Here is a 13,529-nt window from a genome sequence, read left to right on the forward strand (position 1 = left end):
AGGAATTTCTGTTTTGATTCTAGGGCTCTGGCAAGATACTGAATATAAGTAATAATTATGAATTTTTCCTTAATGTAAATTTCTGTGCATATAGATGATAACAGATTTGCAATTTTAGCAGATTTGTGACAGTTAATCACTGTATTATAACAAAGATTGCACATAATTGTAAATTTCACCCAATGTATTCGATAACTGACAACAGAGAGATAGCAGACTTCATCTTATTATCTTATTGTTATTGCAATTTTGATGCACCAAAGTTAGTTTGAGGATTAACCGTGTACCTGATCTTCAAAGTAACCATTTCAAAGACAATGAGCAAGTTCATCGCTCACAATTGTATTAATTTTGGCCAAGCACCAATCTCCATTCACTGGATGGAGATATTGCAGCCAAGTGTGAAGGTAGCATAATAAATCCAGGAATATCTGTATGTCTGTTCCTCGACTGTCAACAAACTCATGGAACACACTTTAAATTTGGCAGGTGCATTGCTGGGGTTCCAACTTGCCGGTTAAAGAGTATGAAGATGTTTTGATGAAGGGTTTCCACAGACTTGGTAAAAGCTGTTCACTGTTATGCTTTCAAAACTACCATTTGTCTGCATGTAAGGTTTTAGGAAGCACTGGTAAGTGGTGCTAGTTGCCCATCCCACAGGCAAATGCTCAACCTGTGTGATACATTGCAATTATAAAGAAAAGTGGTTCTCAGCACATTCTACTCTCTTTATGTGGTTATGTCAAAGCATGTGACTAATGCAAGCCAAGTTTTTGTTATTATTTAGCAGCTGACTTTTTTTTTTAGCATTACCTCTGCCCACTCCTCAAGCTATTGCAGAGGTGGTGTTTAAGGGACATCTGCAAACTGTAGCCGCCAAAAATGACTGAAAGACAGGAGGATACGAACTGCAGTCTTTACACTGTACATAAATACACTATAAAGTTGAGTGAAAACGCAACATTGGCAGTGTGAGATCAAAGATTAGATCATTTTGACAACAGACAAGACAGAGAGAAAACATTTCGTTCTGCTGATAGGATCAAACTGGAAAGGGTTTTCAGGTGACATTCTGTACGCCAGCTAGAAACAATATTTTTTTTATAGTTTAAAGTAAAGGTCATATCAATCTGACTTAGCAAAACACATTCTTTTTACATTTATATTGGGTCCAAAATATTCTTTTGCTAATAGAAATGTTTCTGAGCGGTATTTAAATGACATGGGATAACTTATTTGATCCCAGCTACCAACACAAATTTAATGAGTGTGGCGTAACACCTTTGTGGCATTTCTTCCTTTCACTACAACACAGTAGAGTACTTGTATTATAGCGTAGTGTACTTGTATTAGTGTGCAATTTTTCCAATTAAATTCAGTGTTAATTTTTTCCAAATGATTTTATATAGACATATATAGAGAACTGACTGCTTCGATATAGGTTAACTTATCCATTATATCCGGTCGTTAAGTGATGATGTGACGAATTCTACATCCGGGCCTAAAGTAGTCTGCATTTAATATGGCTTTTGTGTTGTTAACATGTTTAATGTTATGTATTTTCTTCTATTTAATCTCAGAAAGCTCCTAAAACAGTCAGTGATCACTGTTGACCTCCCTCGGCTTTATTACCGCTAATCATTTATTTAAGCTCAGTTTTTAAAACCTTAGGATGTAACTACAGCCCAGCCCATGCAGTAGTATATGAAAGACTAACCTCGTATTGTGGATGGTGTGGCGGAGGCGTGGCCCCGGACGCAGCTGCAGGGGAGGAGTGGAGCAGAAGGCTCAACAGGGCGGCGCTGCGAGGCCGGTAAGAACAGCTGATGGTGTTTATGTACTGATGATGGTCTCCCTCCGCTGTGTTTTTATAGTGAGACGGGGAGGAGCGGCCAGAGAGAGAGATCAGCTGGGCTCGTGAGCTGTCAGGCTGTGCGACTGATTCAGCTGTCAAAACAAACACGTCAATAAATGTGGAAATTGGCAGTACATACCTGCATGTGCGTGTATTTGTGCCTGGTGTACTCCACAAGTGGTGCCGAAACCCAGGAAAGTGCCGGTGGGGGAATGTCCGACACACAGGCCGCGCCACCCGCCCAGCCTCTGCAATTCTTGGCGCAGATGCCAGCGGAGATGGCGACGATGAGCCGGGATCAGGCGGCCGACCAGCGTGCCCACCTGGCCGCGCTGCGGGAGCAAACGGACCGACAGATGCAAGTTCTGGAGCGGCTGGTCGGGGCCGCTGCCACGCCGAAGCCCTCGCCACTGTCGGTGGCGGTGCCCCGGATGGGGGACGGGGACGACCCACAGGTTTTTTTGGAGACCTTCCGTGCCACGGCGGAGGCTTGCCAATGGCCGCGGGAGGAGTGGGCTCCGCGGCTGCTTCCCCTGCTGTCTGGGGAGGCACAAACAGCGGCTCTGAGTCTACCTCCGGCGTCGAGGAGCCGGGCGGTGGTGGACAGGCTGGGGCTCACCGCCGAAGACCATCGCCAGCGGTTCCGGGCCTGTCGGCTGGTTACAACGGACCGACCATTTGCCGAGCCCCGCCAAAAATGAGATTCAGTACGTGTTGGACCTGAGAGCAAAACTCCACACTTTGGGGAGGTTGTCACGGGAGAATTTGCTCCAGGCTCAGCAGCGTCAGCAACGCCTGTATGACAGAGGGGCTAGACTCAGGCAATTTTCACCGGGAGATAAAGTGCTTGTGTTACTCCCTTCTTCCAGCTCGAAGTTGCTCGCCAAGTGGCAAGGTCCCTTTGTGGTCACACGGCGTGTCGGGGTCGTGGACTATGAGGTCGCTCGGTCGGACAGGGGAGGAGCCGCGCAGATTTATCACCTCAATCTCCTCAAACAGTGGCGAGAGGTCGAAACCGCTTCTCTGGTGAGCCTGGTGAAGGAGAGAGATGAGTTGGGGCCTGAGGTGCCAAATTCTATCATTCCCACCTCCCTCCCTTGTGACGACCATCTCACACAGGCCCAGAGAGCGGATGTTGTCGCGTTGCAACAGCGTTTTGCGGACGTGTTCTCCCCCCTGCCCGGCCGGACGTCCCTCATCGAGCACCATTTCGTGACGCAGCCCGGCGTGACGGTGCGTTCACGGCCCTACAGGCTCCCGGAGCATAAGCGAAAAATCGTGCAGAGGGAATTGGCGGAAATGCTGAGGATGGGAGTAATAGAAGAGTCGCACAGCGCCTGGTGTAGCCCCATCGTTCTGGTGGCGAAGAAGGATGGGTCTATACGGTTCTGTGTCGACTATTGCAGGGTGAACGAAGTGTCATGCTTTGATGCCTACCCCATGCCTCGGGTCGACGAGCTCCTGGACCGGTTAGGCACGGCCCGCTTTTTCACGACGCTGGACTTAACCAAGGGCTATTGGCAGATTCCCTTGTCTGCCGAGGCCAGGGAGAAAACGGCCTTCTCCACTCCGTACGGTTTGTACCAGTTCGTGACACTCCCGTTCGGCCTGTTCGGGGCCCCGGCCACTTTCCAGCGTCTCATGGACCGGGTACTGCGTCCGCACGCGGCGTATGCTGCCGCCTACCTGGATGACGTGATCATCCACAGCGACACCTGGGCGGAGCATGTGCTGCGGGTGGCCGCGGTCCTGGAGTCCCTGAGGGGGGCGGGGCTCACGGCCAATCCGAAGAAGTGCGCGGTTGGACGGAGGGAGGTGCAGTATCTGGGGTACCACCTGGGGGGCGGGCAGGTGCGTCCACAGGTGGAGAAGACGGCGGCTATCGCATCCTGCCCGCGCCCCAGGACGAAAAAGGAGGTGAGACGGTTCTTGGGGTTGGCGGGTTACTATCGTCACTTTGTGCCGGGGTTTGCGCAGCTAACCAGCCCCCTGACCGATCTCACTCGAAAGGGTGCCCCGGATCTGGTCCAGTGGACGGGGCCGTGCCAGGCGGCGTTTGTGCGAGTGAAAGACGCTCTCTGTGGGGAGCCGCTGCTTCACACTCCTAACTTTTCCCTCCCGTTTGTTCTGCAGACTGACGCCTCGGACAGAGGGCTGGGAGCCGTTTTGTCTCAGCAGGTGAGGGGGGCTGACCGCCCTGTCCTATACATCAGCCGGAAGCTTGCGGAGCGCGAGCGCCGGTACAGCACAGTGGAGAAGGAGTGCCTGGCCATCCGGTGGGCGGTCGGCTCCCTGCGCTATTACCTCCTGGGACGCTCATTCACCCTCTGTTCGGACCACGCCCTGCTGCAGTGGCTCCACCGCATGAAGGATGCCAACGCCCGGATCACCCGGTGGTATCTGGCGTTGCAGCCCTTTAAGTTCAAGGTGATCCATAGGCCGGGGGCACAGATGGCGGTGGCCGATTTCCTCTCTCGCTCGCGAGGGGGGGAGTTGGCTCGGCCGGACGGCTCCCCGGCCTCGAACGGGCGGTGGGGGTGTGTGGCGGAGGCGTGGCCCCGGGCGCAGCTGCAGGGGAGGAGTGGAGCAGAAGGCTCAACAGGGCGGCGCTGCGAGGCCGGTAAGAACAACTGATGGTGTTTATGTACTGATGATGGTCTCCCTCCGCTGTGTTTTTATAGTGAGACGGGGAGGAGCGGCCAGAGAGAGAGATCAGCTGGGCTCGTGAGCTGTCAGGCTGTGCGACTGATTCAGCTGTCAAAACAAACACGTCAATAAATGTGGAAATTGGCAGTACATACCTGCGTGTGCGTGTATTTGTGCCTGGTGTACTCCACAGATGGATTATCTCAGTTGTTCTCCTGGCTGAAGTTTGGTCCTTTTACAGCATCCTGCCATGCTGTAAAAGGACCACCGAGAACACTCACGTTAACTTTTATCGGGTGGAAAAAAAGTTAGCTTGTTTATATTATGCTAACATAGCTGTGTCGCTAGCGGTCACGTAGCACATCATTATATTAGGGGTGCAACGATCAGAGGTGTGGACTCGAGTCACATGACTTGGACTCGAGTCAGACTCGAGTCATTAATTTTATGACTTTAGACTTGACTTGAAAAAATGTTGTAAGACTTGTGACTTGACTTGGACTTTTACACCAATGACTTGGGACTTGAATTGGACTTGAACCGGTTTACTTGAAAAGACTTGATATTTTACCCCAAATATAAAATTTAACACGCATATTATATAGAGATTGAAAATGTGACGTCATTCACGGGTAGAACCGCAAAGGATTCTGGGAACTCGTGGCAAGCGGTACTAGCGCACGCAGGCTTTCAATTGAAATCAGTCACACAGCGATAAAAAGAAACACAAAAATGTCAAGAAGCTGTTGTATTATTAACTACAATAGCCGGTCGCATGACAGCCACGGGAAGCCGACGGGTAAAGAGATCGGTTGTTATCGGATTACGTCGTTGAAGAGAAATTGTTCGAGCCATGTTTCCGAAGTAACAAAGACGCGACTGGATTGCAGCCATTCAAAGATCAAATATAACGTCCCAGAACACTCCAGCTCACAGGTTAGTCTGCTCCAAGCATTTACACGAAGGTCAGTCTGCTGTTGTAGTTAATACGTCATTTTCATAACATAATTGGTGATATAGGTTACAAGCAAGTCTGGCGCTGAACAGAAATGGTCGCGCTATGCTCCTTTATTTATTGTGCATAAATAGTGAATTGTCCTGACACAATATTGCGTTTCGCTTCTGTTATTATGGTACATTGACAAAAACATATACTTTTATTCACAGAATAAAACAGTTGTTTTGTATCACTAATTGTCCAGTGCGATTACAGCATACAATATTATTGTCACTGCTACATTTCTGTAACGCGTACCAGAAATTATTTCTACTACTAATTAATTACCGTTAAGCTCAAAGGTTATATTAATAAACGGTTAACGAATGTGTATTTATGACGACGATTTGTGAGACTGGTAAACTTATGATACGTACGATGGTCTTTACTTTCTACACGGTGCATTTCAAGGTCCTGTACCCATCCGTCGGTAAACTGTACCTGGGCTTGTTGCAGTGACCGGAAGTTACTAAACTTCACGAGTGTGTGCACTCACTCCAAGAACCGTATAATTATAAATATGCATATAAATATGCTACGATGAGATAGCTGACTTCATCTAACTAGCAAATGTTGTCCAGGCTACGTTGGTGATGCAGTTTTTTTAATGTATATGATATTTTTGTCATGCGATTTTAAAGCCGGTGTTGTGCCAAAAAGTGATTGTCTGCCAAAAAGTGATTTCCAGTGTTTCTGTGTATTTTTTATGTGTAATATCTTTACGTATGTTCGTAAATAGACTTCGGTGAACAGGGGATACAAAGGGGTTACATAAAGAATTAAAAAATTATCTGTTTTTTAAGTATCTTTACAACTTGTACTTACATTATAACCAATCCGGTCCTTTATCCCCACTTAAAATATTTTTACAGAACTATTGTAATATTTGCTGCCATTTCTGCTGTGCTCTTGGCCAACTTACTCTTACAAAATACATTTTTAATGTTAATGAGATTTTTTTTACTGCATAAATAAAGGTTATATAAAAGTCGCTGCCAAAAACTGATTGCGGCTTGTATCTTGCTACACGAATGTTGTTTGTGGCTCAAGATGACTTTATGTCATCCATAAGGGATGCATTTGACATATGTTTAACATATTATAGCCCAACAAGTTACTTATAGCACTTTAAATATGAGCAATCGCTTTTTGGCAAATACCGGAAATCAGTTTTTGGCAGACAATCACTTTTTGGCACAACACCGGTCCTACAACCGCATCCAAGAATAACATGCAGCTTATCTCAGAACTGTTGGTGAAAATTATTCTTGGAGCTAGGTTTAATTGAGCTGCATTTTAAAGAGGTGCAATTTCACAATTTGTGTATATTTTCTAAGTTCACTATTTTGTCATGTGTTGAGAAAAACACAGATTTAAAAATTACATGGTCTAATATTTACATTTAGCATAACTGCAACATACTTTTTTCTTTTTTTTTTTTTTTAAAGACTCGAAAGGACTTGAAATTCAAAATTTCAGACTTGTGACTTGACTCGGACTTTTACACCAGTGACTTGAGACTCGACTCTGACTTGCCTGACATTACTTGAGACTTGACTTGAGACTTGAGGATAAAGACTTGAGACTTACTTGAGACTTGCAAAACAATGACTTGGTCCCACCTCTGGCAACGATACAAAAAACTCCACGGTTCGGTTCGGTTCGATACTTTGGTGTCACGGTTCGATATTTTTTCGATACAAAAAAAATGCTCATGCCTTTTTAATTTGTCATTTATTAAAATTATATATATATATTTTAACTCAAAAGTACAGTTTTTAAATTTAATGTTGCTGAAACAACAAAGTAATAAAAAAATTAATCTATCTGATCGAGAAATCACTCATCTTTGGAAAAGAGAGTTTATTACAGAGAAATGGCTCTTTCCAAAATAAAAGCTATACTATACGCTTCTTCTGGGCTATATTCTCAGCAGCATATTTAACATAGCAGGTCCCCATAAGGAGAATCATGTGCTAACGGCTGTCTAAATGACTCGGGTAAAGTTTGTACCATGCGTGCTTGTTGTTTTTGTCTGTTTCAACTTGTATTTGTACTAGGATGATGTCGGAGTAAATGTGCAGTCATATTCGTTGTGTTCCCACTAGTGCTGTCAGCGTAAATCTCGTTGAAATGACGTTAACGCCACAACACGGCAAATCTCCGTTAACGAGCTACCGCAGATCACCCCGTGCGTGGGGCTGGACGGTGTCAGCTCGTTAACGAGCATTGCGTGGCACATCCAACATACTGTTTTACTTTAGTCCATGACGCACTTACCTTCAGGGTCATACGTCACATGAAAACCAAAATAGTTCCAAACGCCAGATCTGAATTAGGGTGGGGGAGGCTCAATTTGCCATGTTGCAAGGAGAGCTTAACTTCTGTCTCGCTAGCTTGCCCTGCGCTCAGTGAATCTGCCTTCGACTACTCCGCCTAGGCTGCACTGTCGAGCGCAGATCCACTGAGCGCTCAACACAGACAGCATCGTCAGAAGGAAAGTTGATCAAATAGATTAAAAATTTTGTATTGTTCGATACATATGCGTACCGAACCGAAAGCACTGTATCGAACGGTTCAATATCGATACGAGTATCGTTGCACCCCTACATTATATACCAACTAGCCAAACTTCAGTAACCCTACAAACGTCACTGCTGTTTAGTTTTCCGTCTTCATTTATGTTGGAAGTGATAGCAGAGCTGTACGTTTTAATTTGTTTCCAAAACCCCGCAGTCAGGACATGCTATATTGTATTAGATTGAAGCTAGCGAGCTAACTTTCTGTTAACTTCTAACTCCGTTAAATGTCATAAATACCGTTTTCATGGATGCCTGGATGTTAAACTCAATTGTTACACCTGGTAGAGCAGAACGCTGATCATTTTATTAAAGATGAAAGACTTTAGACAGTTTTTCAACTCTCAATAATGCCATAGTGATCGTTTGATATATGGACCTGCAGCGGAGTTTAGGCCCAGACACGGCTAGTGACGTCAGACTTAACGACCGGATAGTACAGTTATATGAAATAACAGTATTCATTCTCACATGAGGCACAGTGACATAAAGTGCCATGATAACACAGGTGTTAATTTAACATGTGAAGTCAAACACTTTGTTTCACAGACAAATACAAAACATATTTTCACCTGTATTATCATTAACTTCATACAATTCTAGTATATTATTTTCTTTGTAGTAATCTCTAGATCAATCATGTACAAAGACTGTGTGTGAATTTGCAAAGGCACACACACACACATGCCCACATTATGAGGCTTTGATGTAAGCCATCCCCGTAATGATCAGGGCTTAGTTCATCTCATTTCCTTGATTGAAGCTGTACAGCAGCATAAATAATTCATTCTCATGTATATTGCAGTGTTTCAAATCATGTTTTTAGATTTCAGTTTGATCAGTCAATTCAGAACACATGTACACCTTTGCCAAGCTGTCTGCCCTTAATTATTCTATTTTAGATCTGTCTGTAAGACAGGTGAACATCTGACTCCAAAGATCAGATAAAGCATATGATGAGACTAATAACTAAAATGAGCAGATATCCTGGCGCAGACATAATATTTCAACAGCTGTTGTCCATAAGTTCATCTATTACATTTTTGTTACCAGTCACTTTGACACATTTCTCAGGTTACAGTTTAATTTCTCTGTTCTTTAAGAATTATTTTTACTTGGCTGGCAGCTATTGTGTCGAAAGGTCTGGTGGATCACGGCTGAGAAACTTCACACTGTGTTGATGTATTATGCTACTGGTTTGCACGAATTACAACACTAATGTGCTGATGAGAAAAAAAACCTAAAATCGTTAAAAAAAGATTTCATACGTTGTTTTATATTTGTTTTAAAATGCTAAAATGTACATCATCCTTTACCTATATTTGTGGGACCTTTCATTTGTTTTAATTGTTGTTCCCTCATTAGATTCATGTTATGATGTGTTTTATATCTCTTTGCACATTTTTTTATCACATGCTTGTAATACTCGGCAGTTGTTCCACTGAATTTCACACAAAAGCCTTTTAAAGCCACCGAGTGCTTCACAGTGAATAAACTGCTAATACTGTCCTTGTCACTTGGCAAAACCCCCTTCAACCTAAACCCGGGCCTTTTAGCCACCCACAAATGCTTTCACAGCAGCACAATTATACAAGGTGACATTCTAAGTTAATATTCAGTCACACAAACAGGAAGGCAATTAATAAATTAGTGCTCGTTAGGAAGAGTGTGTCATGGATAATTACAGAAAAAATGTCATGCATTGCTGACATGGTTCATATGTTTATAAAGCTATTAAAGAGATTCACACTATTTTTTTTTCTTTTTTCTTTTTTTTTTTGGTCTAGTTAACAACTGAAAAGTAGTCGTGAGTGCTTCATAATCAGTGGAACAATAATTGCTGACCCTCTTTCTATCTTAGGTGAAGCAATGTTACATCAAAGCTTTTGATTTCGTTTATATCATGCTCTGGAGATACTTTGTCCACATAACATCTTTATTCGGAAAGTAAACTATGTCTGGTCACTGTTTAATGGCCAAGCAATCTTTATATGATGAAACGTAATTTTGTAATTTGTTCGATCTGTGTTTAATCTACTGAGTCTTAAAAGGAAGAGAAGCATTCTTTATTCTTCTAAAGATTTTCACCTCACATACCACATTATGCAATTTTAATGGTCTTTTTGTTTTTCCTGAAAAGCTGCGTGTTAACAAGGTTTGGATGGGTCCATCTGTTCCAGGTAGCACTTATGAAAAGGGAAACTGAGAGAATATCAAAGCTTACTGTTGGTTTTACCCTTCGCAAAAAGTTTACTTCGTATGATTCTACATCAATTATACAAAAGGACATAGGTGTTGAAAGCTAAATGTGTCACCGAGTACACTGCAGCTAGGCTTGTTTGTTTGCTTGGCTGGAATGCTGTCAATTAGACAAACAAGACTCATGCTGCTTTTCTGCAGGGAAGTGGCAGGTTTCTGTAGAGCTTCTGGTGTAGTGTTTCTGTATGTGTGTGGTACCACATGGCTCTGCGCAAGTTGTAGGGGGCAGAGTGGTCATTCTGTCACCACAGATGGACAGGAAAAGCCCCGGGGGCATCTAAAAAGCCACAGGCAATGTAGTTTGCATACTGTGTGTGTGCATGTGTTGGTGTGTGTGACATTTATTAGAGGTAGTATTCTAGTATTTTTGTCCAAGTGCGTTTAAACACCACAAACATGTAGCTGACAGAAGCAGTACAACCCTCCTCACGCAACAAATGCCATCGCTTTCTGTTTCAGTTGCCCTCTGAATCCTCAGATCAGTCCCACTTCCACACATGAACCCATACAAATGCGCACATGTGCAGTCAATATGGCCACACAGAAACCAAAATCTCTGCTACAAGATTATATTTGGAAAGCCCAGTTTTGTATCACTTGTTCTAATGGTCTTTTCAAATTTCCTTTGCTGTGCTGCATTTGCTATAACACACAATCTTCCAGAAGTAGTGTTTATAATAAATGACAGGGAAAGCAGCATGCAATATTAATGACAGGGCCATCCCAATCCTTTTTTCTCCTTTGTCATTTTTTCCCCTCTGAATTCAAAAGTATTTAAAGGATAAATGTTTAAACTATAATTAGTCTTTTTTATATATATTTCTGATGGGTGTAATAAGTTCATCTCAATCAGTGGCTTCTCCAAATACAGTGCAGACATTTGCTTGCCAGTCGGGTCTCACAGCTTGTAATGAATTAATAAAAACTCCACACTGAGTGGAATATTCACAACACACTCCTGATTAGGGATGTCACACCCAACATAGCCTTAAAGTTTGCTCTAGTTCAGACTGTATCCATCAGTTATTGTTCCATACAGACCAATGTGGTCATGTTTATGGAATTTGTTGTAACTGTATTTCAATGCAATTTACTCTCTTCCTGCCCACATATGTTGAATTCATATTTCATATAACGCTTTGTTTTATCAAATTAACAGATTTTTTTAAAGCAACTGAAATTCTAGGCAAAAAAAAATAAATCAGTGCAATTTTTGCTCTTCTGATCTGAGCTATTACCAGTTCAAGGTTCTTGAAGATTTGTGTAGCCATGCGCACGGAACTAGAATCAGAAGATGTTATTAAACCCCGAGGAAATTATGTGGTCACAGTTGCTGCAAGATAGTAAGAACAACAGCAAACAAGTCTGTGGTGAGCACATAGAAGTAGCTGCTGTTTTTAAACAATTTCCCAGTTAGCATGCACTGTTGGTACCCCTATAGAGTCGTGGCTGCAGAGGGCACACAGATGTCTACATGGTACCACGTGGTCACGCTGTGATGTTAAAACTTGTTTCACTTGGACCTAAGCAGACCCTGAAATAAAAACCAGAATCACATTTAAAAATGATTGTCCTGAAATCCTTATTTGCATCTCATAAAGTAGCAACCTCTCACGTCAGTGACGCGCCACAGTCTACTGTTGCATACTATACTACTTTCAGTCTGATCTGATGACTCCCTGTGCAGAAAAAAAGTAAAAAAGTGCTTTTTAGCTATGAAGAAGCTGAACTCACTGTTTAGAGCATCAAAAGAGTTGAAATATTTATGCAAGTCAGTTTTAAAATGCTGCAATATATGTTCCAATTCAGTGCCAACCTTGAAGCAATCTAGACCTCTTTACTTTTTATGATGGCTCACCTTGCTAAGAGGCACACTATTGACATGGAAATTACAAAAGCTCTGAAAAAAGGTTTACCTTCACTGAAACGCCTCTTTCTTCTTTTTCTTTGTAGCTTTGCTTGAAAGCCCTGATAACTGTGGTTAGAGAATGTACATGTTATAATGAAGTCTTTATGTGCCATTTACAAAGTCTCTTAACATAAAAAAGTAATAAATAATTGGAAATTTCTATCAGTCAAACAGACGTGAAGGTATAGATGCTTACAAAATCATATCTGATCAATTATATGCATGTTTTGAAACGGTGAAATGTGTTTTATTGAATACAACTGGCTGCATATAGGGTCATATGATCAAGATACTGACATTTAGCTACCTCTAATACACATAAAATAATTATGTGTACGAATGATGTTCAAATTATTTTGTATGATTTAGACTTGAACTGAGTTGAATCAAGTTATGAACACTTCTCTAAAATGTTATTGCTGTATTGAAACTGAGATAAAGGCTAAAACAAATTCCTCATAAAAACATTTGAATGTAACACCATATTAGATGTGAAAGAAAAAGCAAGCCATGAAAAATAATATTAAATTACAATGTCCCATGCTATATTATTGTTATTTCACAGGTTTTCACTGTTAAAACTGTGTTTTGTTCTGTTGGGCTAACAACCACTGGTTCAGGTCAAATGATGAGGGCTGCAGTCACTTCAGGTGGTAGGAGGTTACCTGGTTTATTTCCATCATTCTAGGTCAAATTATATGTCATTATTATCAATGCAATACATTACAGTACAACAACTACACCTAAATGAAATGCTTTATGGAAACCAAAAGCACAGAAACTGATCAAAATGGCTTTTTACGCCAAGACAAATCGAGCATAATGTTCCAGTTACATTATATGTTTGGTTTTGCATTATACGTATTTGCAGTTCAACCTCTTAGAAGAATGTGGGATTTATAATGTCAAGATGACTTTATGAATGTTTGCAAACTTTATAGCTTTCAATGGTATATAAGCCACGTGAACACATAAATGCATAAAGTCTATGTTAGTGTAGGAATGGGGACTGAGAAGTCAAAAGACCATTCACTAAAGAAAATCCTTATCTGAATTGGTAAGTTTTCCTATAACAGATGTGGCAACAGATGTGAGACTGGTTCATTAAAGCTAAAAATCAGAAAGCAGGTATAGGCAGTAATTCATTAATTACAAAGTAGATATAATTGTGGTGGATATCCATCCGATTTTATTTTGATGTATCCATGAACATGCAAACCAGTGAACTCAATCAAACTGAGTAAAAGAAGAAAAAAGCACAGGCTCTGTGTGCTCAAGTCAAAC

At 42.2% G+C, this 13,529-nt stretch overlaps 1 protein-coding gene across 1 annotated transcript in view; it reads right to left on the minus strand.

The window, feature by feature from the left end:
• Positions 1-4,496: 4,496 nt before the first annotated feature.
• The window catches only part of LOC309716213 (uncharacterized protein), a 33,288-nt gene continuing 24,255 nt past the window's right edge, over positions 4,497-13,529 (minus strand). Inside the window, exons 3-6 of the mRNA XM_082549890.1 lie at positions 12,253-12,311; positions 11,770-11,870; positions 4,657-4,754; positions 4,497-4,522 (exon numbers count right to left, since the gene is read on the minus strand). Of these exons, the coding sequence (XP_082406016.1) occupies positions 12,255-12,311 (57 nt within the window). The 3' untranslated portion in view covers positions 4,497-4,522; positions 4,657-4,754; positions 11,770-11,870; positions 12,253-12,254. The remainder of the gene's footprint in view (positions 4,523-4,656; positions 4,755-11,769; positions 11,871-12,252; positions 12,312-13,529) is intronic.

This window comes from Aulonocara stuartgranti, assembly GCF_965226115.1.
Source record: "Aulonocara stuartgranti genome assembly, chromosome: 10".
Lineage (NCBI taxonomy): Eukaryota > Metazoa > Chordata > Actinopteri > Cichliformes > Cichlidae > Aulonocara > Aulonocara stuartgranti.